At 36.1% G+C, this 22,772-nt stretch overlaps 1 protein-coding gene across 4 annotated transcripts; it reads left to right on the top strand.

Moving 5' to 3' along the window:
* Positions 1–482: 482 nt before the first annotated feature.
* LOC149779705 (uncharacterized) lies at positions 483–18,724 on the top strand. 4 transcript variants are annotated; one of them, XM_089940555.1, is made up of 3 exons: positions 483–621; positions 11,928–12,094; positions 13,270–18,724. In XM_089940555.1, exon 3 carries the CDS (start codon positions 13,275–13,277, stop codon positions 15,345–15,347), a length of 2,073 nt encoding a protein of 690 aa, XP_089796681.1. In that variant the 5' UTR covers positions 483–621; positions 11,928–12,094; positions 13,270–13,274; the 3' UTR covers positions 15,348–18,724. The 4 variants fall into 4 exon arrangements, with proteins under 4 accessions (XP_089796681.1, XP_089796683.1, XP_089796684.1 ...); XM_089940556.1 differs by lacking the exon at positions 483–621 and adding an exon at positions 9,335–9,856; XM_089940557.1 differs by lacking the exon at positions 11,928–12,094 and having other exon boundaries at positions 489–621.
* The last annotated feature ends 4,048 nt before the right edge of the window (positions 18,725–22,772 follow it).

Raw genomic sequence — 22,772 nt, 5'->3', positions numbered from 1 at the left:
GTTATTATTATTATTATTATTATTAATGTTTTTATTATTATTATTATTATTATTGCTTTCATAATTTGAACTACAAGTACAAGAAAAAAAGGACATTTTAATGATAAAAATTGTTTAGCTATGCCAATTTAGACTAGAATAAAACTAATTGTCCCTTTCAAATTCGATTTTAAACACCAAACACCACGCGGAAAAAATCCCGTGGCTTTAACTGGCAATACAAATTTGTTACCCGTGTTAGACCACAACTTGCTACTTCACTGCCATTCTGTTACAGAAGTGATACAAAGACAAAGGCGATTACTTAATGCTTCATTACATTGCTTAAAAGTCAATTAGCTTTATCCATTTTCTCTAAGTACGGTATTTTATAATTTAAATAATGGTACTGGCCCGCCACAATATTATGTTTGTCCGAAACTTTGCTAATTCTATTTTTAGATATGAGGTATTGAATTGTGACGTCACATCAAGGACAGTGTCAAATACTAACATGCCTCCTAAGCAAGGTGTCTATAAATAGTACCATCGGTAAAGACACGGGGAATATCCAAACTGAATACTGACGGAAAGGTCCGAGAGTGATCGGATCGGTAGAATTCCCATGGTTTTTACAGTAAGGTAGGTAAGCCTGATGCCTGAATTCACTCGTACTTGTTGTGTTATGTCGTGTAGATTACGTGTCTGTATGTGTATATGTTGTGCATACTTGTATTCACAGGAAATTATCGTGATACTCCCCTAGTCTGTGTGATTACACAAAACATGGAACATCACCATCTCTGTGTATGTTTGTGATTTCATATTAATGGACCTAGCTCATACCATCCTATGGACTGATTATACATCCCCGTTTGTTTGTAAACCCCCAAACACCACCGATTCAATAACGGCAGTCTTTAATGTGATAAAAAGTGCGCAGAACTTAGCTGATTCACTGATCCATAATTTCTAACCTGACTGATCAGAGTGGCCCTAACACTGGCTTTCTATGCGTCTTTCATGCTTAACGGACATTCCGGGGGGGGGGGGGTACAAACAAACGGGGAGGTATAGTCAGACTATAGTCTATATTATAAGTGTCGTAGGAATTGTTGTAGTTACTGTCAGCAGCATATATATATGCATGTGCCAAAAGAAACGAATCATCTACTAGCTTCCTCTGTATACGTGTGTGCCCATCGAAAGGGCATATCAATACAGGAAGTAAGTAGATAGGCCCTTTCTAAGGCACACACGTGCACAGACGTGTGTGCCCTAGAAAGGATATATCTACTAGTTTCCTTTGCATACGCGTGTGCCATGGAAAGGACATATCTATTAGCTTCCTGTGTTTACGTATGTGCCCAACGAAAGGGCCTATCAACTAGCTTCCTGTGTATACGTGTGCCCAAAGAAACGACCAATCTATTAGCTTCCTGTGTATACGTGTGTGCTACCTTCCTGTGCATACATGTGTGCCCAAAGAAACGACTCGTCTACTAGCTTCCTGTGCTTATGTTTGTGCCCTAGAAAGGACATATCTACTAGCTTCCTGTGTGTACGTGTGTGCCCTAGAAAGGGTCTATCTACTACCTTCCTGTGCATACGTGTGTGCCCTAGAACGGAAATATCTACTAGCTTCCTGTGTGTACGTGTGTGCCCTAGAAAGGGCATATTACTAGCTTCCTGTGCATACCTGTATGTCCTAGAAAGGTCCTATTTACTAGCTACCTGTGTATACGTGTGTGCCCAACGAAAGGGTCTATCAGCCTACCGTCCTGTGTATACGTGTGCGCCCTGGAAAGGGCCTGTCTACTAGCTTCCTGTGTGTACATGTGTGCCCTAGCAAGGGCTTATCATCTAACTTCCTGTGTGTACGTTTGTGCCCTAGAAAGGGTCTATCTACTTACTTCCTGTGTGTACGTGTGTGCCCTGCAATGTGTCTATCTACTAAGTTCCTATGTGCACGTGTGTGCCCTTGAAAGGTCATATCTACTAGCTTTCTGTGTACGTATGTGCCCTAGAAAGGGCATATCTACTCACTTCCTATGTGTGCGTGTGTGCCCTAGAAAGGGCCTATCTGCACGCTTCCTGTGTGTACTTGTGTGCCCTAGAAAATCCCTATGTACTAACTTCTTGTGTGTACGTGTGTGCCCTAAAATGGAAGGGCAAATTTTTTGTTGCACTGTTGAACAATATTTTAGTTTGGCTGAAGGACAATTTTCTCGTCGAGGTATTGAAACGTATTTCATATCAGTGGAAGAATATATTTGTAGTTACATTAATGAAGAACGTTTAAATTGGGTGAAAGGAAACTTTCTAGTTGCAATAGTGAAGAACATTTAAATTGGGTCAAAGAAAACTTTCTAGTTGCATTACTGAAATATATTTCATTTTGGTGAAAAGAGAAAATCCCAAATCAGACTCTTTATTTGCTAATAATGTTTTGTTAATATCACAAAGATATGTACTTCAAATAGCAAGTCAAATAGCTATGTACTTTCAGAGAGCAAGTCAAAAAGCTATGTACTTCACACAACAATTCAAAAAGCTATGTACTTCAGAGAGCAAGTCAAAAAGCTAGCACTTCAAACAGTAAGTCAAAGAGATTTGCACTTCAGACTGCAAGTCAAGAAGATATGCACTTCAAACAGAAAGTCGAGAAGATACTCACTTCAAACAGCAAGTCAGAAAGCTATGTACATCAGAGAGCAAGGCAAAAAGCTATGCACTTCAAACAACAGTTCAAAAAGCTATGTACTTCAGAGAGCAAATAAAAAAGCTAGCACTTCAAACAGTAAGTCAAAGAGATTTGCACTTCAGACAGCAAGTCAGAAATATATACTTCAGAACCAAATTTGATTCTTTAAGCCATGATCAAATTGAGAGTGATTTTTTATTTTGATTCGAGTTGGGTGGTAGCAAATAGAAACGTCTTATATTAAACATTAGTGGTAGTCGTCACTGATGAAAATCTATCATACAATAAGCATGTTTCAGGATAGATCATCGTCCATGTTTTCTTTGGGGTGGGGTGCTTGACAGATTTCAGTTACTTGCAGTAATTGTGAAGTAAATATTAGGCAAAATATCTTACCTGAGTGAAGTTAGTTATTGTCAGCAGATAAGTATTGGGTTAGGAACGTGTAACATCTGTCAATTGCTTATTAAGTCGAGACAGGGTGTCACTTACTGTTAGTATAATTGTAAAATGGCTACAGAAAGACAGATGATTAAAGAGTATCGCGTCATGGTTTCGGAAGATCTAAGGTACGAGGGAGATCGCCTAGCAGCGTTTCATAGAGGAGAGAATTATAGAATGGAGGGCCGAAAAGCAGCCGAAAGAGAGACCCAGAAGGAGCTGGCCAGGATGGCCGAAAAAGCAGCCGAAATAGAGAAAGAGCTGGAGCTGGCCAAAATAGCAGCGGACAGAGAGACACAGCGGGATCTGGAACTGGCAAAAATATCAGCGGACACAGAGAAACAGAGAGGGCTGGAGCTGGCCGGGATAGAAGCAGTCGCAAAAGAAAGAGTGCTCGCTCATGCTCTCGAAATGGAGAAACTAGGGGTAGAAGCTAGGACAACCGATAGGGACGACACCAGTACGAGTTCTGGAGGGAGCGTAATACCGATTATTGACCACCTAATGGTACAGACAAGTATGCCATGGTTCAGTGAGAAAGAAGAGTCCATTGACGATTTCCTCGTGCAATTTAAGAAACTCGCGTGCGTTCAAAAAATTCCAGGACAACATTTGGCGATTAACGTCTCAGCCTTTATGCAAGGTGCAGCTCGCGAACTTTACCATAACTTTTCCGCATAAGAAGCTGACGACTAGAACTCGCTCAAAAAGGCCCTTCTTTGCCATTATCGGCTGACCGCCGAAGCGTACTGTAAACGATTTCGAGACTCGGCTAAAAAGGCAACGGAAACCCTATCTTAATTCCTCACCCGTGTTTGAGGGTTATTTGAGATGTGGACAAAGATGGCAGAAGTAGAACGATCGTACGACGGGCTACGCCAGGTCATACTCAAGGAGCATGTCCTGAGTACTTACCGTCGCGAGTTGACAGTATTCCTAGCGGAGCACCGGACTCTCGAAGAGATCGTCAGCATGGCGGAGAGATTCAAGCAGGCACACTCGAGGAGTGTAGTTCCGGAGGTAGGGACCGATCCAGACCCACTGATTCGCGTCATGTGGTTGCGGAAGAGCTGGGTTTTTGTAACCATCAGGGCGGCGGGAAGGTCGGAGGGGGTCTACAGCTAAGGATGATACCCATAGACCAGGACAGGAATAACTTGCGGGACGGCGAGGGCCGCCGACGTGCTACAATTGCAAGCTTCCTTGGCATTTTGCAAGGGACTGTTCCAAGGGCAGGCACATCAAAGTGAAGTTCGTATACAAGAAGGGGATCTTGTATCACCACGCCAGGAAAGGACATGAACACTTCAAGCAAGACGTCGTGCTAAAGGAAAAGCGAGGTGAAGTGTTGAAACTCACGCATGGAAGTCTCATGGGAGGACACATGGGAATAACCAAGACGCGTGATCGTCTTGCCAAAGAATTATATTGGTCAGGAGTCCATGGTTAGGCGATTCTATCTCTCATTTGACAAGTGTCAGAGAATGGCACCGAAAACGGATCATCGACCCGTACCTTTTGAAAGTACACCCCTTATCGATGAACCATCTCGATGCGTCGCGAAGGATTTGATCGGACCGATATAATCCGCGTATGCACAAATAAATCGTTATATTTCAACGGTCATAGATTACGCTGCACGCTATCCAGAAATTGTCTCGTCGCGTACGGCAGTCAGAAACTGTCTGCTGCTGAGAAAAACTACTCTGTATTGGAGAGGGAATGGCTCGGAATCGTGTTCTGGATATCAAGTTTCGAGCGGTACTTATACGGGCGGAAGTTCATATTGGAGACCGACCACCAACCCCTCGCCATTCTGCGCAAGCGAAATTTCGAATGGACGCTTCATGTGATGGTCGCTCTTCTTACAACAGTACCAGATGCAGATCAGAGACGTGAAAGGAACTGAGAACGTAGGCGCCGATTTAATGAGCAGGAGCGCTTAAATGGCATAGATCGCTCTGTAGATAACCGTATGCTGTGGGTATATTCTTGTCCGTACTCAGCGTGTAGCGTCGTTATGATTGTGTTCTTTTATTGCGTATAGTAACGCACAGTTGCATTTGGAGCAATTTTGGGGGAATAAAATCCCGATTTTATTCTCAAGAAGACCCGGCATCTTGAATCGGCACAGGTGTTAGATCGAGCGACTTCCGACCTATGTGTTACAGCACAGTCCTAAGATCAGAGGAAACCGCGAGGGAAACGGAGAGTGTTCTATATCCGTCCGCACGTGGACAGATAGCGAGAAGGATATTCTCCGCTAAGTTTGATTGGATCGGGTCAAAGCGACACCCAATCGGAATTGTGATAACATTTCGCTCCGAATTATACCTTCCAACTAGGAAGTGAAAAGTTAGTTTGGCCTAGGAAGATTGCTGCGCAATAAAGAGTTAATCTGAAGAAGCCACTTGTAATTTGGCCGTAAAACATAGGGAGGAGATTCTAAGGAAAGATAAAGCTTTGTAAAGGTCAGTATGTTTTTGCTTGGTTTTTGCAGAATATTACGGCAATGTATTGTAATTATATGTCATATGTATACTTAATTAATGGGATCGTTTAGTACGTAGAATTACCATTATAGTGTCTAATTTACATGACTATTTGAGAAATGAGCTTGAGTAGTATGTAGAGAATTATGTAGAGTGTTAGCTTGTGGTCAGAATTAATTTTGTAATTCGCTAATAGGTTACTTCGTACCAAACTAGTGCTTATGTTCGTGTGATATGTTAGAATTTACACATGCTTGCATTGTTAATTTGGAAACTGGCTGAAGTGTGTAAGATTAGTTAATATGGATGTATGGATACACCATAGCATGGATATTTGAATATGTGTGTACTTTGTATGAGTTGCAATGTAAGGACATTCGTCTGATTGCTGTGACAATGTTTAGCATAATGGGATTAAGAATATGTACTGATTTGATTGATACTGTGCTTTTATTTCGACGTTGTTTTACCATACAAAACGTATGAGTATTTCGATGTGAATGAATGCGTGACCGAAGAAATTTAATAGGCGTTGTCTGATGATAGGCTGGGTGTAGTGTGAGATGAGAGGGCTAAAGTAAATATTGTACCGTCCTTGTGTTTTCACAGGAAGCTTTTTGGGGGACAGAACTTCCGGTTCAGTTAAGTCCCGAGTCTCTAAGAGGAGAGACGGAAGTGAGACTAGCAGAGCAGTCGCAGTCGACAAGTCTAGTCTGTGCAGAGAGTCGAGGAGGAGGAGGAGGAGGAAAAGGAGGCGAAGACGAGAAAGTGGAGAAGGATGAGGAGTATGCAGAAGTCGAGGAGGAGAACGAATTTGGAGAAACTCGGAAGGAAGAGGAGAATGAATTGGAGGAATAGGAGAGAAGGATACAGAGATGCGTAGAATACAAGGACAAGTGGAAAGTTGTCTCACACTTCTAATCAAAAGATGCAATAGGCTATCACAGTGTCTAGCGGAAATAGAGTACTTGGAAAATTTGAAGCACTTGACTATTGAACTGTTATTAAAATGTTATTCGTTGAATTTCATTTTTTTTTTTTGATATTCAATCATTTAACCGTCGGCATTGCTGTCTGGGGGCTCGGAGCTTTACATCTATCTTTCACTAGTTTAACTTCCAACCAAAATCGAGCCTGGGTGGGACTTCTATAATAATTTAGACTATTGGGATCACCCCAGCCCAACCATAACACATCTATTATAGTGGCGGCATAACAACCCGTCATGTCACAGTGCGCGGCTTCTTCCTGGATCTGAATTTGACATATAAATTGTCCTTACTACTTAAAGTATTATTTATTAGGAAGTATTAGTGAACAGTAATATATATATATATATATATATATATATATATATATATATATATATATATATATATATATATATATATATTGGTATATACTAGCGACACTTGACTATTGTAGTACGGTATGTGAAATATTCTTGTCACCATTTGATATTGATGAATGCACACATCCGATTTATGACCATATATGTAACAGTGTTCTAGATTAAGAACAATAAGTTACATATAAATGTGAGGAATCATAATATTCAATGGAACTTGAAAAGTACGTGTCAAATCTAACGAAATTTACTTCTGCTTCATCCTCGCCAAAGTGGAAGTTGATGCACATCGCTCCACACGTAATTAATAGTATTCTTATACCATCTCGTTTGTCTGTAAACCCCACCGCCCATTTTAATGCAACAAGGATTTAAAAGAGGACACTAAACTCATTCATATCTATCATTGGTTTATAAGTTCTAACCTGGTTACGTTTTCAAGCAACAGCTGTGATGTAGGTTTTGAAAATCTAAGTAATTCCGTAAATTTTAGAGTTATATCTGTTTGAACGAATGCATACAAGATATCCTCCTATTTATTTGTTCATTTTTTTAGAACAGAAATATTAAAACTGGACATTGCAAATATTGAACGCAGACAACAAGGTTTTTACTGAAATGGACAAGTCTAGAAACAAGAAACGGACATCGAGCAGTCTGTCTGCTTCTTAACATATGGAGTTTCTGTTTGTTTTGAAGCGCCAGTAAGTCGACATTGTTAGGGACCCCTTGGCGACAATCAGGTTAGAAAGTATAAATCAATGAATGAAATGATTACGTTTTGTGCATCTTTCATGTGCTTGATGCTTTTCTCTTTGAAATCGATAGTGGGGCACAAACACAATAGAGGGTATGCGAGTACAATACATATGGAATGAAGTAGTATGGCACGCCATATCTTTCAAAATGAATAAGTTGGGGCGATTGTAGGGTGAGCTGAAGTAATCGTAGGGTGACCGTGGAGAGATTGTAGGGTGAACTGAAGTAATTGTAGGGTGTGCTAGAGTAATCATAGGGTGAGCGTGGAGGGATTTTAGGGTGAACTGAAGTAATTGTAGGGTGTGCTGGAGTAATTGTAGGGTGGCTAAGCTGAAGTAATAAAAGGGTGAGCTTAGAGAGATCGTTGATTGTGTATCAGCAATTGTATGGTGAGCTGGAGTTATCAAAACAAAATTGAAATTGAATTCCCTAGACAGGTCTGATGGGTAAATAATTACCAAATAATATGTCTATCAGATGAGTATGCCTTCCTGTTATGAATAATTTGTACGTAGGGATTGCGAAGGTTAGGGACTTGTCCGAAAAAGTTAAAATGTACAGAGTTGTAATCTGAAGAGACATAGGTTTATATTTGATTTTGATGGGTCCTTTCGAGATGATTGTGGTAGATCACCTTTATAAACCTTGTCAATGCCCATTGCAAATGAAACAGCCATCACCATATGTGACTTTATGCAATACATATTAGGACAGTTTTTATTCAAATAATCATGTTATCTAAGTTGTCAAGATGAGCCTTTCTTGGTTACCATTTCCCATTTTGAATATTTTTCATGATGTCATTACCCCTCCATCCAAAAATAGAAAAACGAAGAGTGTCTATGTATGATTTAGATTTTTAACGTGACTTTCACAATCTTTAAGTTATATCGCTACGATATCTGCAGTGTTGCAGTTTATAGTGATGTCTAGCACTTGGGCATCATGCCGCAGACGTACGTTATTACACAAGCGGACGCCGAGGATTGTGTTACCTGTGTACGAATCTGGTTTGCAGCAACATTTTCTGCTTGTTTTGACGTTTTTCTAAGAAGTTTCCTTTACATTGCTTTTTGTTTACATTTCGTGAAGGATTTCATATATCTCGTAGAATTGTTATTGATTTGAAATAAACATATCAATCTTTAAAAGCTTTTTTTTTAAAATCTCATTTCGGACACCCCTGTAGCTGTTAGTTCGATTCCCTGGTGTCTAAACGTTGCAGATTTCTAGCGGCCAACTCAAAATCGGTGGGGTTTTTCTTTTTGCACTTCTACACCATCCATCATCCACATTAAAAACCATTTCATGTATTTTCAAAATTATGCATGGAAGAAACTCAAGTTCATATCGAACTCAAAAATAAAAAGAACATACAACTTTAAGGATCTGCTTTACTTTGATATCTCCCATAACGTGCTAAATTTAATTTACTTAGAATTTGCACTTTAAGTGTGCTATAAGGATACGGGTTTTGAGCTTACGATTGAGTTTCATTTTTTCAATAAGTTTCTTAGATACTAGTGTCTCTGAGCCATCGAGATCGCCTCGGATAAGATCATGAAACGTGTTTTGTAATTGACGTTAAATACATAAAGTTTAAATCTGTAAACTAAATGCCCAAAATATATTTAAGTAATATGTAATCAAAGCGTCTGATGTCAAATTGAACCGACTGAGTCGTCAAAATGGACATGTTATTTGATTCAGTTCTATTATCAATAATTCCTTGGACATAGCCACTGACGAAATTATGAAAACTTAAATTTACATACATTAGAGGGGTCAGTACAACTATGTTAAAAGTTAGTAGATAGTTTGAAATTCTAGACTTAAAGGACATGCAAGTCACTTTGCAGTCTCTTCTCAAACCGTTATTGTTGAATGAAATCCAAAATGAAAGTCACGGTGTGCCGTCATTTTATCTATAATGTTGGCCTGTTATTGAGTCCATATATGCTAAGGAAAGATAGCACAGTCTGTGCTACTTTGCAGTGCAAACATCTTCTGCTCTTTCAATTTGTTTCCTAAATTATGCGAAAATCAGTCACTTCATAATCTGATTTAGTTGTTTATTCTGTCTAGACAAGAAAGGCTGAAGTTGCCCTGATGTGTACATGCTTAGACATGCAAGTATGTATCTCCATTGGATATTGTTTTTACTTGCAATAATACTTTAAATGATAGTAGAGCATTAATTTCTCATTTAATGTTTCAAATGTTAATATAAATTCACTGTGGCATATGCAGAAAAAAGTTCAACACAATTATTACAAAGATTATTTAGACCAGGATGTTAAAGATGATACAAGATCTATGTATAGCAATTTCTCTAAAGTTCTTCCATGAAAAACCTTCAAAATATATGTAACTTATTCTCCGTCATCAACCTATATGTAACTTAGTCTCCTTCAACCTATATGTAACTTCGTCTCCGCCATCAAACTATATGTAACGTAGTCTCCGTCATCAAACTATATGTAACTTAGTCTCTGCCATCAAACTATATGTTACTTAGTCTCTGCCATCAGCCTATATGTAACTTAGTCTCCTTCAACCTATATGTAACTTCGTCTCCGCCATCAAACTATATGTAACGTAGTCTCCGTCATCAAACTATATGTAACTTAGTCTCTGCCATCAAACTATATGTAACTTAGTCTCTGCCATCAAACTATATGTAACTTAGTCTCTGGCATCAAACTATATGTAACTTAGTCTCTACCCTCAACCTATATGTAACTTAGTCTCTGCCATCAACCTATATGTAACTTAGTCTCTGCCATCAACCTATATGTAACTTAGTCTCCGCCATCAAACTATATGTAACGTAGTCTCCGTCATCAAACTATATGTAACTTAGTCTCTGCCATCAAACTATATGTTACTTAGTCTCTGCCATCAGCCTATATGTAACTTAGTCTCCTTCAACCTATATGTAACTTCGTCTCCGCCATCAAACTATATGTAACGTAGTCTCCGTCATCAAACTATATGTAACTTAGTCTCTGCCATCAAACTATATGTAACTTAGTCTCTGCCATCAGCCTATATGTAACTTAGTCTCTGGCATCAAACTATATGTAACTTAGTCTCTACCCTCAACCTATATGTAACTTAGTCTCTGCCATCAACCTATATGTAACTTAGTCTCTGCCATCAACCTATATGTAACTTAGTCTCCGCCATCAAACTATATGTAACGTAGTCTCCGTCATCAAACTATATGTAACTTAGTCTCTGCCATCAAACTATATGTTACTTAGTCTCTGCCATCAGCCTATATGTAACTTAGTCTCCTTCAACCTATATGTAACTTCGTCTCCGCCATCAAACTATATGTAACGTAGTCTCCGTCATCAAACTATATGTAACTTAGTCTCTGCCATCAGCCTATATGTAACTTAGTCTCTGCCATCAGCCTATATGTAACTTAGTCTCTGGCATCAAACTATATGTAACTTAGTCTCTACCCTCAACCTATATGTAACTTAGTCTCTGCCATCAACCTATATGTAACTTAGTCTCTGCCATCAACCTATATGTAACTTAGTCTCCGCCATCAAACTATATGTAACGTAGTCTCCGTCATCAAACTATATGTAACTTAGTCTCTGCCATCAAACTATATGTTACTTAGTCTCTGCCATCAGCCTATATGTAACTTAGTCTCTGGCATCAAACTATATGTAACTTTGTCTCTGCCCTCAACCTATATGTAACTTAGTCTCTGCCATCAAACTATATGTAACTTAGTCTCCGCCATCAAACTATATGTAACTTAGTCTCTGCCATCAACCTATATGTAACTTAGTCTCCGCCATCAACCTATATGTAACTTAGCCTCTGCCATCAACCTATATGTGACTTAGTCTCTGCCATCAACCTATATGTAACTTAGTCTCTGCCATAAAACAATATGTAACTTAGTCTCTGCCATCAAAATATATGTAACTTAGTCTCCGCCATCAACCTATATGTAACTCAGTCTCAGCCATCAACCTATATGTAACTTAGTCTCTGCCATCAAAATATATGTTACTTAGTCTCTGCCATCAAACTATATGTAACTTAGTCTCTGCCATCAAACTATATGTAACTTAGTCTTCGCCATCAAAATGTATGTAATTTAGTCTCTGCCATCAAACTATATGTGTATGTGTGTGTGATTTGGATTTTTAACGTAGATTTAACAATTTTTCAGTCATATCCCCACGATGTCTGCAGTGTGGCAGTTTATAATGATGTCTGTCACTGGGGCATCATGCCGCAGACATGTAGTATGATGTCCCACCCAGTCACATTATCCTAACGCCAGACCGACCAGTCCTAACACTAACTTCTCATTGCTGGGCGCCAAGCGAAGCAGCGGTTAGTACCATTTTTGTAAGTCTTTGGTATGACTCGGCAGGGGATCGAACCCACGACCTCCAGCATCCGAGGCGGACGCTCTAACCACTAAGCCACCAGAGCGGTCTCTGTATCTGTATGAAAAACTATATGTAACTTTGTCTCTGCCATTAAAATGTATGTAATTTAGTCTCTTCTATTAGAACGGATATAACTCAGTCTTTTCCATCTGAATGTATTTAACTTAGTCTCACTTAAACTCTCCAAACCATCGGTATTTTCAGTTCTTTGATTTCGCATCCCGTGGAACGCACAAAGAATTACAAATACTGGGTAAACTAAAAGCATCTAGGTTTACATAACAAGAATAATTTTATTATTTTTGTTTTGAAATATGAAGATTGATTCCAATATTATACCTAGGGTTCGAGTTTTTATCACTATTTGATTGTTGAACATTTTTAAATAAAACTAGGACCTTATGGAAAGGTACATCAAACTTCATGTTAACTAACATATTTCATACTAACATTATACTTCATACTAACATTATATTTCATACTATTTGGCAGCGGTTCATCTATCAGGAAGTCTAGCGATATATATTTTGAGGTTTCTAGTATTTGATTGTAGTTCGTAAGTTAGCTGGTCTAGCTACAGTATTTGAGTTTTATTGTACCATAATGCGGATCATATATATCGAGAAGTCGAATCACCATATATTTTATAAGTCCTCAGTAGATATGTACCATATATTGTATAAGTCCTCAGTAGATATGTACCATATATTGTATAAGTCCTCAGTAGATATGTACCATATATTTTATAAGTCTTCAGTAGATATGTACCTAATCATATTTAGACTCCATGCATTCCCAATGAAGAAAGGATCGCCATATATTAGAATTTACAAGTCCTCAGTTGAATACCATTATATATTATATTATTATGTTAGCTGTCCATAAGTCTGTTACTACTCAGGTTTCCGCACAAAAACATTTGTTATTTACTATCTACAATTCCAAGCCTAATATTCTAATCGAATGTAATAATAATAATAATGTTAAATATGGGCAATCATTTTTTTTAGATTATATTTGAATCAACTTTCATAAAACTTTCCTTGTACCGATGAAATGAACGACGTCACGATTATTGTCTATATTATATTGTTTCTCTAATTCTTATATTCTTAGTCAAGATGGCAGACATTGACACAAGTGCTGCACTCCCTAAAATATCCACGTTATTAATGAGAATATTCCGCAATGTCGGAATCAACAGAAAGATCAGGAGGAGGAGACATAGAACTTGGACGCAATGGGCAGAGTTAGTGCCGTTGATGACTAACATGCACTTTGGAATGGAGTTTGATAATGTTGATTTTGAGTTGCAGATCTTTGGGAGCCAGATAGAGGGTTCCACAACTCCAGGTCTGAAATCGGATCTTGATATTGTGTTCCTTACTGGAAAAATGATTGCTGTGGAGGATAATCAGGATTCTGTAGCCGGGTTGTTAAATTTACTGATGGTAGCGGATGAGAATACATACCCTGGTTACTTTAAGTTACAGTACCAAAGTCTTGATCTCCAAGTACCTCTGTATGGCATGGATGTTAAAGTGAAGAAGTTGTTGGCAGTCGATCGTAATGGACGATTGATCCTGAACGCACACGATTATAAACTTTTGGCGATTGATGGCAGAATGGAGAATCATGGGCCTGCAAGAACTGTAGTTATATCCTCTGGTTTGACCTGGGACGTTATTTCGGGCATCAGATTAAAGAGCTGCAGGCAGCATTTTATTCCGTGGTTACAACGCTCAAGATATAACCAATGGATTACGCCAAACGATTTTGGGTATTTGCTACAGCAAGAAGCATTTCTTGTTCCTGTAGGATGTCCTCTTAGTCGAGAAAAACACATGGAATGGAGAATTTCCTTTACTAGAATAGAGAGACAGCTGATGTGGATCTTGAATAATACACAAATGGCTTGCTATGTTTTGATGAAAATGATTAATAAATGTTTCATTCAACCCATTGTTGGGAAAAGCCTTAGTAGTTATCACTGTAAGACTGCGTTGTTCTACTTGATAGACAATACGGCAAGAAGCTTTTGGATACCAAAGAATTTGCTGGTTGGTTTGAATTTATTGCTGAAAACGTTTTGCAAATGGGTAGATGCCGGATTCTGCCCCAATTATTTTATACCGACAGAGAATATGTTTCTAGGTAAAGTGAATGGACCATTGAGAAGGCGCTTGCACAACTGCTTGGTTTCTCTATTAGACCAGGATTTTAGGTATCTGACTCAGATAACATGTGACGGAGTGGGTCAGGCATTAGCAGTAGCATGCACTGGAACCTCTTCACTGCTCCGAATACCACAGACCACAGGTGAACAGGAAAATAATGTAGTTGGTTGCCGTGTTCTTTCTCTCTTAATGTCCTATGTGGAATTGTTAAAATGCTTCGAAAGCACATCAGTACAAAACACACTTACAGCTTTAATACAGAGATATCAAACTGGCAGCACACTTTTAAGGGAGGTATTGTCTGTACTGTTTCGGTTTTTCTGCACTCACATTGGTTGTCAGCTGGCATCTTGTCTTGCTGCACACAATGTATGTAATACCAATCTGGAGTTAGCACATACGTACCTCCGTATTGGCAGCGAGTCTGACGTCACATCCGGAAGACTAAAATTAGCTGGATTTTATCTCAAATTGGGATATGCCTCTCTGGCAGAAGAGGTACTTGATGCAGTAGAGAGAGATTTCAATCAGTACGTATCTGATGTATCCGCTGTAAAGTGGGTACGCATGGAGGATGTGAAGTGTGAAAAGATTTTGTCAGAAAACGCTACATTTAATGCAATATACAGGAGATATATAGCAGTATCAGTTATTTATCTTCCTTCAGAGCTCCACTGCACTCTACCTCCCATTTATCATGAAATGTTCCGGTCAGTATATACCGATCCTTCCCAGATGAATGCAAATAGGAATTGCGATTGGGTTGTTGTAGATGCCAAACCCTACATGTACTTCCTGCAGCACCAGACCTACTCAGTCCTAGGAATGAACAGTCAGAGGTTGCTGGCTTGTAAACATCTGATGCAGTCAATCACACTGGAGAGGACAATGCATCTCGAGACAAGCCTGAATCTTCTTGCACATTGTCTGAGACATGACGGACTAATAGAATTAGCAGCAAAATGCCTCAGCTTATCCAAGAAGATCAAGCCAGAACACAACGCACCAGTTTCGTAAATGTGTATCATTTGTAATAAGATCATCAGTAATGAAACATTTTTCAGTGATGATATTTCTGATAATAATTTGGTATAAGGCGTGGTTATGATGTGCATCACGAAAGTCATATAATAAACTTTAACTTTGAGACCAATATAAAGCCCGAAATATAATTCATTGATTACTGTTAACGATAGGATGAATTATGATGGTATATTATACAGTTTGCCTGTGATGGTGGGACGATGGAGTCAAAAGAATAATTCAGCTTGTTAAATGTTGTACATGTTGGATGGTAAGTGCTGAGCTTCGCTATTATGACACTTGGAAAATGGCAATGTTTTCACTTTTTTTGTGACTAATTTAAACAAAATACATTTGATCCCGGTTGTTTAGAATGCTATTTGCCATGAATTTATATAGAAAAACAATGATGTGTTAGGTGTGTGTGTGTGTGTGTGTGATATGGATTTGTAGCGTAGCTTTTTTAAAAATTTCAGTCATATCGCTACGATGTATGTAGTATGGCAGTTTATAATGATGTCTTGCAATGGGGCATCATGCCGCATATATGTGGTATCATGTCCCACCCAATCACATTATCTTGACACCAGAGCTGCCATTCCCAACACTAATCTCTTAATGCTGAGCGCCAAGGGATGGAGCTACTGGTTAATGTGTCGGACGTTCTGATGATTGACACCACTAATGCGTACCTTAATGATTTGAAGACTCAGTAAAAGAAGACAGTCCAGTGTTCCTAAAATTAATTATAGTGACTTGAATATTTCCATGCTAATAATTAGCAAACAATTTTCGCAATCAGTATACATTGTTTGTACAAATCTGATTATAAAACATTAAACAATAACATTTTGAAAATAATATAAAGTTTTGACTCTCTGTAATTAAAGTACAATAATATGTAGCAAAACTAGATAAGTGTTCTTAATACTAAATATATGTGATTAATACTAAATTACTGTGCTTAATAATAGATACCTGGGCTTAATAATAGATACATGTATTAATACTATATAAATGTGCTTAATAATAGATACCTGTATTCATAATATATACAAGTGCTTCCTTCTAGATAACAGTGCTTAATAATAGATACCTGTATGAATAATATATACAAGTGCTTAATTCTAGATAACTGTGCTTAATTCTAGATAACAGTGCTTAATAATAGATACCTGTATTCATAATATATACAAGTGCTTAATTCTAGATAACAGTGCTTAATAATAGATACCTGTATGAATAATATATACAAGTGCTAAATTCTAGATAACAGTGCTTAATTCTAGATGACAGTGCTTAATAATAGATACCTGTATTAATAATATATACAAGTGCTTAATTCTAGATAACAGTGCTTAATAATAGATACCTGTATGAATAATATATACAAGTGCTTAATTCTAGATAACTGTGCTTAATTCTAGATAACAGTGCTTAATAATAGATACCTGTATTAATAATATATACAATCGCTTAATTCTAGATAACTGTGCTTAATTCTAGATAACAGTGCTTAATAATAGATTCCTGTATTAATAATATATACAAGTGCTTAATTCTAGATAACTGTGCTTAATTCTAGATGACAGTGCTTAATAATAGATACCTGTATTCATAATATATACAAGTGCTTAATTCTAGATAACAGTGCTTAATAATAGATTCCTGTATTAATAATATATACAAGTGCTTAATTCTAGATAACAGTGCTTAATAATAGATACCTGTATGAATAATATATACAAGTGCTAAATTCTAGATAACAGTGCTTAATTCTAGATGACAGTGCTTAATAATAGATACCTGTATTAATAATATATACAAGTGCTTAATTCTAGATAACTGTGCTTAATTCTAGATAACAGTGCTTAATAATAGATACCTGTATTAATAATATATACAATCGCTTAATTCTAGATAACTGTGCTTAATTCTAGATAACAGTGCTTAATAATAGATTCCTGTATTAATAATATATACAAGTGCTTAATTCTAGATAACTGTGCTTAATTCTAGATGACAGTGCTTAATAATAGATACCTGTATTCATAATATATACAAGTGCTTAATTCTAGATAACAGTGCTTAATAATAGATACCTGTATGAATAATATATACAAGTGCTTAATTCTAGATAACAGTGCTTAATAATAGATTCCTGTATTAATAATATATACAAGTGCTTAATTCTAGATAACAGTGCTTAATTCTAGATAACTGTGCTTAATTCTAGATGACAGTGCTTAATAATAGATACCTGTATTCATAATATATACAAGTGCTTAATTCTAGATAACAGTGCTTAATAATAGATACCTGTATGAATAATATATACAAGTGCTTAATTCTAGATAACTGTGCTTAATTCTAGATAACAGTGCTTAATTCTAGATAACAGTGCTTAATAATAGATACCTGTATGAATAATATATACAAGTGCTTAATTCTAGATAACAGTGCTTAATTCTAGATAACTGTGCTTAATTCTAGATAACAGTGCTTAATAATAGATACCTGTATTAATAATATATACAAGTGTTATATTCTAGATAACTGTGCTTAATAATAGATACCTGTATTCATAATATATACAAGTGCTTAATTCTAGATAACAGTGCTTAATAATAGATACCTGTATTAATAATATATAGAAGTGTTATATTCTAGATAACAGTGCTTAATAATAGATACCTGTATGAATAATATATACAAGTGCTTAATTCTAGATAACTGTGCTTAATTCTAGATAACAGTGCTTAATAATAGATACCTGTATTCATAATATATACAAGTGCTTAATTCTAGATAACACTGCTTAATAATAGATACCTGTATTCATAATATATACAAGTGCTTAATTCTAGATAACAGTGCTTAATAATATATACCTGTATTAATAATATATACAAGTGCTATATTCTAGATAACTGTGCTCAATTCTAGATAACAGTGCTTAATAATAGATACCTGTATTAATAATATATACAAGTGCTTAATTCTAGATAACTGTGCTTAATTCTAGATAACAGTGCTTAATTCTAGATAACTATGCTTAATTCTAGATAACTGTGCTTAATAATAGATACCTATGCGCAGTAAGAAATCATGATGTTGACACACTTTTTATATTTGCTTTGTGTTTCAGTTGAAGTTGTGATCATTTATTTGCAAGAAAAAAAATATTTGAGTAATTACATTTTCCATTCAAGTTTATAATTAAAATATTTGATAAAAAAGACCATTATGTACCCAAATGTAGGCATTATCAGCCTAATATGTTTAAAAATTATTATTACGGTGATTGTTTTCCTCTATTTTCAATGTCAATTGAGGCTGATTGTTATGCTATTAAAGAACTTTATCCAATATTGTAAGTTACAGCCTTCTTAGTTTTTAGTGAAATGTTTTTTCATTGATTTTTTTCCTCTCCATTTACTAGACTAGAATAGCCTATGCGATGGCATTTTGTCCTTTAGCACAGGCTTAATATTGTTGTTTCTCGTAAACTAATGAGAAGAGTGCCACAAAGCTTTACAACCAAAATCATTTCTATTTCTAGTTGCTTTTAATGGAATATAGTATCTTCCATACATCAGTAAGTCACACACACGCAACGATTTTGCACATTTTATTGTTACTTTTCGTTGAGCTTTTCATCCAAAGACCACTTTTACCATCTAGGTGATCCACATTAAAAATGGTTTCTATCTCACATCAACTATGAGCATTTTGAAAATCACGTGACGGCTATAGCTCCTGAAGACATGATCATATTAACTTTAGGTTCCCATTAAATGCTTTTTTTTATATGAAAATGGTCACCCTAAAACAACCTGTATCGTCAAAATGGCAACTATCCTGAAAATTTTGTTTTTCTAAAAGGATGGGTTTGATTTTCACCAGAAGACATCATATGATATTTAGTTTGTCCGAAATTAAACTGGTGCCAGTCTGACATGAAGTATGGCCATCATGGTAGCCATCTTGAAAATTGCATTATTGTTATTCCTCCTGTCAGTAGGTCAAATCAGCAGGGGCTTATAACTAATAGACGTAACGATATTGACTTGTTACTAAATGAAAATGTTTCACATCTGAACTCCAGCATGACCAGCACATGATGTTATCCATACCAACCATAAATTAATAGCAATGGGATTTCACCAAAATACTTCTTATAGTGTCGGGTTGGTTCTTTGTGAAAATGATGCAATTCCGACCTAAAACATGGCCGAAATTCTTGTAAAAGAGGTGTTTATCCAAAACGGATGGCATTAGCAACATAGGGCTTTTAGCTGCAAGATTTCTGAAAAAGTTCAGTGAGGTTCTATTCTTAATGACAGGTTCAGTATCCGCTATTGTAACAAAGAATCGCGTATGTTAACTCAAACGTTAGAAAATAGTTATGTTACCAGGTTTGATTTGTCGGACGTTGTCAGCCATGCGCATCAGTTAGAAAAAGAAAAGGATATATCTTAGCTTCCTGGAAAGCCTTTTCGGCCCATAATTTTATGTACAAATGATTTACTCATATATATATATATATATATATATATATATATATATATATATATATATATATATATATATATATATATATGTGTGTGTGTGTGTGTGTGTGTGTGTGTGTAATGTAATGTAGTAAAATCGTCACATTCCTACCTTAAGACTGTGCACTCTTGCTTATTAATTACGTCACTGTATAAGACTATTAGGTTCAAAGCTTAAATTTTAATAATTCATAATTGAGTTTACACTATATTTGGAACATAACAAAATTATATACTTTCTTAGATTCCGTTATCACTCATGTGCTTGGTACATGTCACTAAATGGGGAACCATGGGCTATGCACTTTGAGTTCACAAGGTCAGGGATCCCTGATTTAAACAGGAAAAATGGATTCTGTGTATACAGGTCTATTAAACACGTGGCGATCGTATAATGTGCCATTCAGACTGTTAAGGGCAGGCTGGAACTCATTTTTGTTGTTGTTTTGTTTGTTTTTTTTTTTTGTTTTTTTTTTTTGTTTTTTTTTTATATATTTCCTAATGTTATATTGAAAGGGGATATATTTAAAATAGGAAAGGACTCGTAGAACTTAAATGACCTCAGCTTTCAAGTACTCGGACGAATTATATTAGGCCGGATTGTTAAACATTTCTTTTGTAACCGGCATCACTAACATTTCATTCTTGAAGTTAACATATAAATAAACCCCTACCATGGAGGAAAATGGACATTAAATAGTAAAGCATCCACGTTACATAATAAGGTTTGCACATCGATGAAGTGTTTTATTTTACGTTATACAGTACAGAATGGACATCACGTATTCATGAATGCACAGCATATTAAAAAAATGTACAACATACAATTAGAGATGCTTTGCGTAGAATTAAAGATACACAGCATTAAATTAGAAATGCATAGCATAGAATGAGAGATACACAACGGACAATTAGAAATGCATAGTATAGAATTAAAGATACGGAACAGACAATTAGAAATGTTTAACATAGAATGAAATATACACAACGGACAATAAGAAATGCTTAGCATAGAATTAAAGAGACACAACAAACAATTGGAAATGCATAGCATATAGTTAAAGATACACAACATACAATAAGAAATAGCTAGCACAGAATAAGAGATACACCCCATACAATTAGAAATGCATAGTGAAGAAATAAATATACAAAACATTAAATCAGAAACGCGTAAGATATAGTTAAAGATACACAACATACAATTAGAAATAGCTAGCACAGAATTAAAGATACACCCCATACAATTAGAAATGCATAGTGAAGAAATAAAGATACAAAACATTCAATTAGAAACGCGTAAGATATAGTTAAAATGCACAACATACAATTAGAAATGCATAACATAGGATTAAAGATGCACAACATGCAATTAGAAATGCAAAGCACATATGATAGAATTAAAGATACACAACATACAATTAGAAATGCATAGCACATATGATAGAATTAAAGATACACAACATACAATTAGAAATGCATAACATAGGATTAAAGATGCACAACATACAATTAGAAATGCATAACATAGGATTAAAGATGCACAACATACAATTAGAATAACATAGCATAGAATTAAGGATACATAACATCCAATTAGAAATGCATAGCCCATAGCAAAGAATAAAAGATACACATCATACAATTAAAAATGCATAACACAGAATTAAAGATACACAACATAAAATTAGAAATGCATAGCATATAATTAAAGATACACAACATACCATTAGAGATGCATAATTTAGAATTAAAGATACACACCATACAATTAGAAATGCTTAACACAGAATTAAAGATACACACCATACAATTAGAAATGCATAACATAAAATTAAAGATACACAGCTTATAATTAGAAATGCATAGCATATAATTAAAGAAACAAATCATTCAATTAGAAATGCAAAGTATAAGATCAATACTGCAGATCACTTGATAATAATAAAAGTATTTTATGTAATTAGGAGTAGATATGAAGTATTAACAACTACACATCATATATTCAAATGTGCACATTATATCAAAAAACATACACAACATAAACGAAATTATATAAAGCATTTAATAAGCATTCTACAACATATTTAAGGAATATTCAGCATGTTGTGTCGTTTCAGCAACATGTATTCAAAGACCACAACTGAAGACTGTTTTTCAGTTATATCTCTTACCTATATTTGTCCATACCTGGAACTGGGTTAAACCATGTTGGCGATCTGTGTGATAGACACAATAATTCCTGTTTTGAATTTAGTTAAACTACCTTTTGGGACTGAGGACAGTACAGAAATGAATGTCACTTACCCGTTTTAAGACCGTGTTTTTAAATATTTTCTCCTTTCTTTCTTCCAGTTTTCAAACTCTTGTTTGTTGGTTCCTCTTGTCATTAAAACGCATAGGAGTCCATGATTTATCATTGCTTTTATGTTTACCGTTTGTTTTGTGGATAAAAGTTGTTTCCTCCCATGATTAGTCTGAATCTATAGGAAACTATTTTGCATTTGCGCCGTTATATACATACGTAGCCATCGGTATGCACACACATATTACTTGCATATGCCACAAATATGAGCAAAGTACTCAAAACGCACACATACATGTACATGTAACGCACACATGCATGTACATGTAACGTACATATACCACAAGCACATCAATACAGATGACACGGGTAAATAAAACTAAAACACCACTTAACCGAACGGAGGAGATAAACTTAACTTAAAAAATGCTAGCGTATAAAACAAGGGGAAACATTATAGTGGCACATTTCAGAGAGACCTGCAGGTATACATTCTACGATTCTTGTTTCTGTAGAATTGCACATACTCGCTGAAACGTTAAGCTGCCTTTACGTCGTTAC

This window comes from Sinohyriopsis cumingii, chromosome 17, assembly GCF_028554795.1.
Source record: "Sinohyriopsis cumingii isolate HCF-2022 chromosome 17, ASM2855479v2, whole genome shotgun sequence".
NCBI lineage: Eukaryota > Metazoa > Mollusca > Bivalvia > Unionida > Unionidae > Sinohyriopsis > Sinohyriopsis cumingii.
Note: the sequence above shows the minus strand (reverse complement) of the source record. Positions and strands in the feature narration are given on the sequence as shown.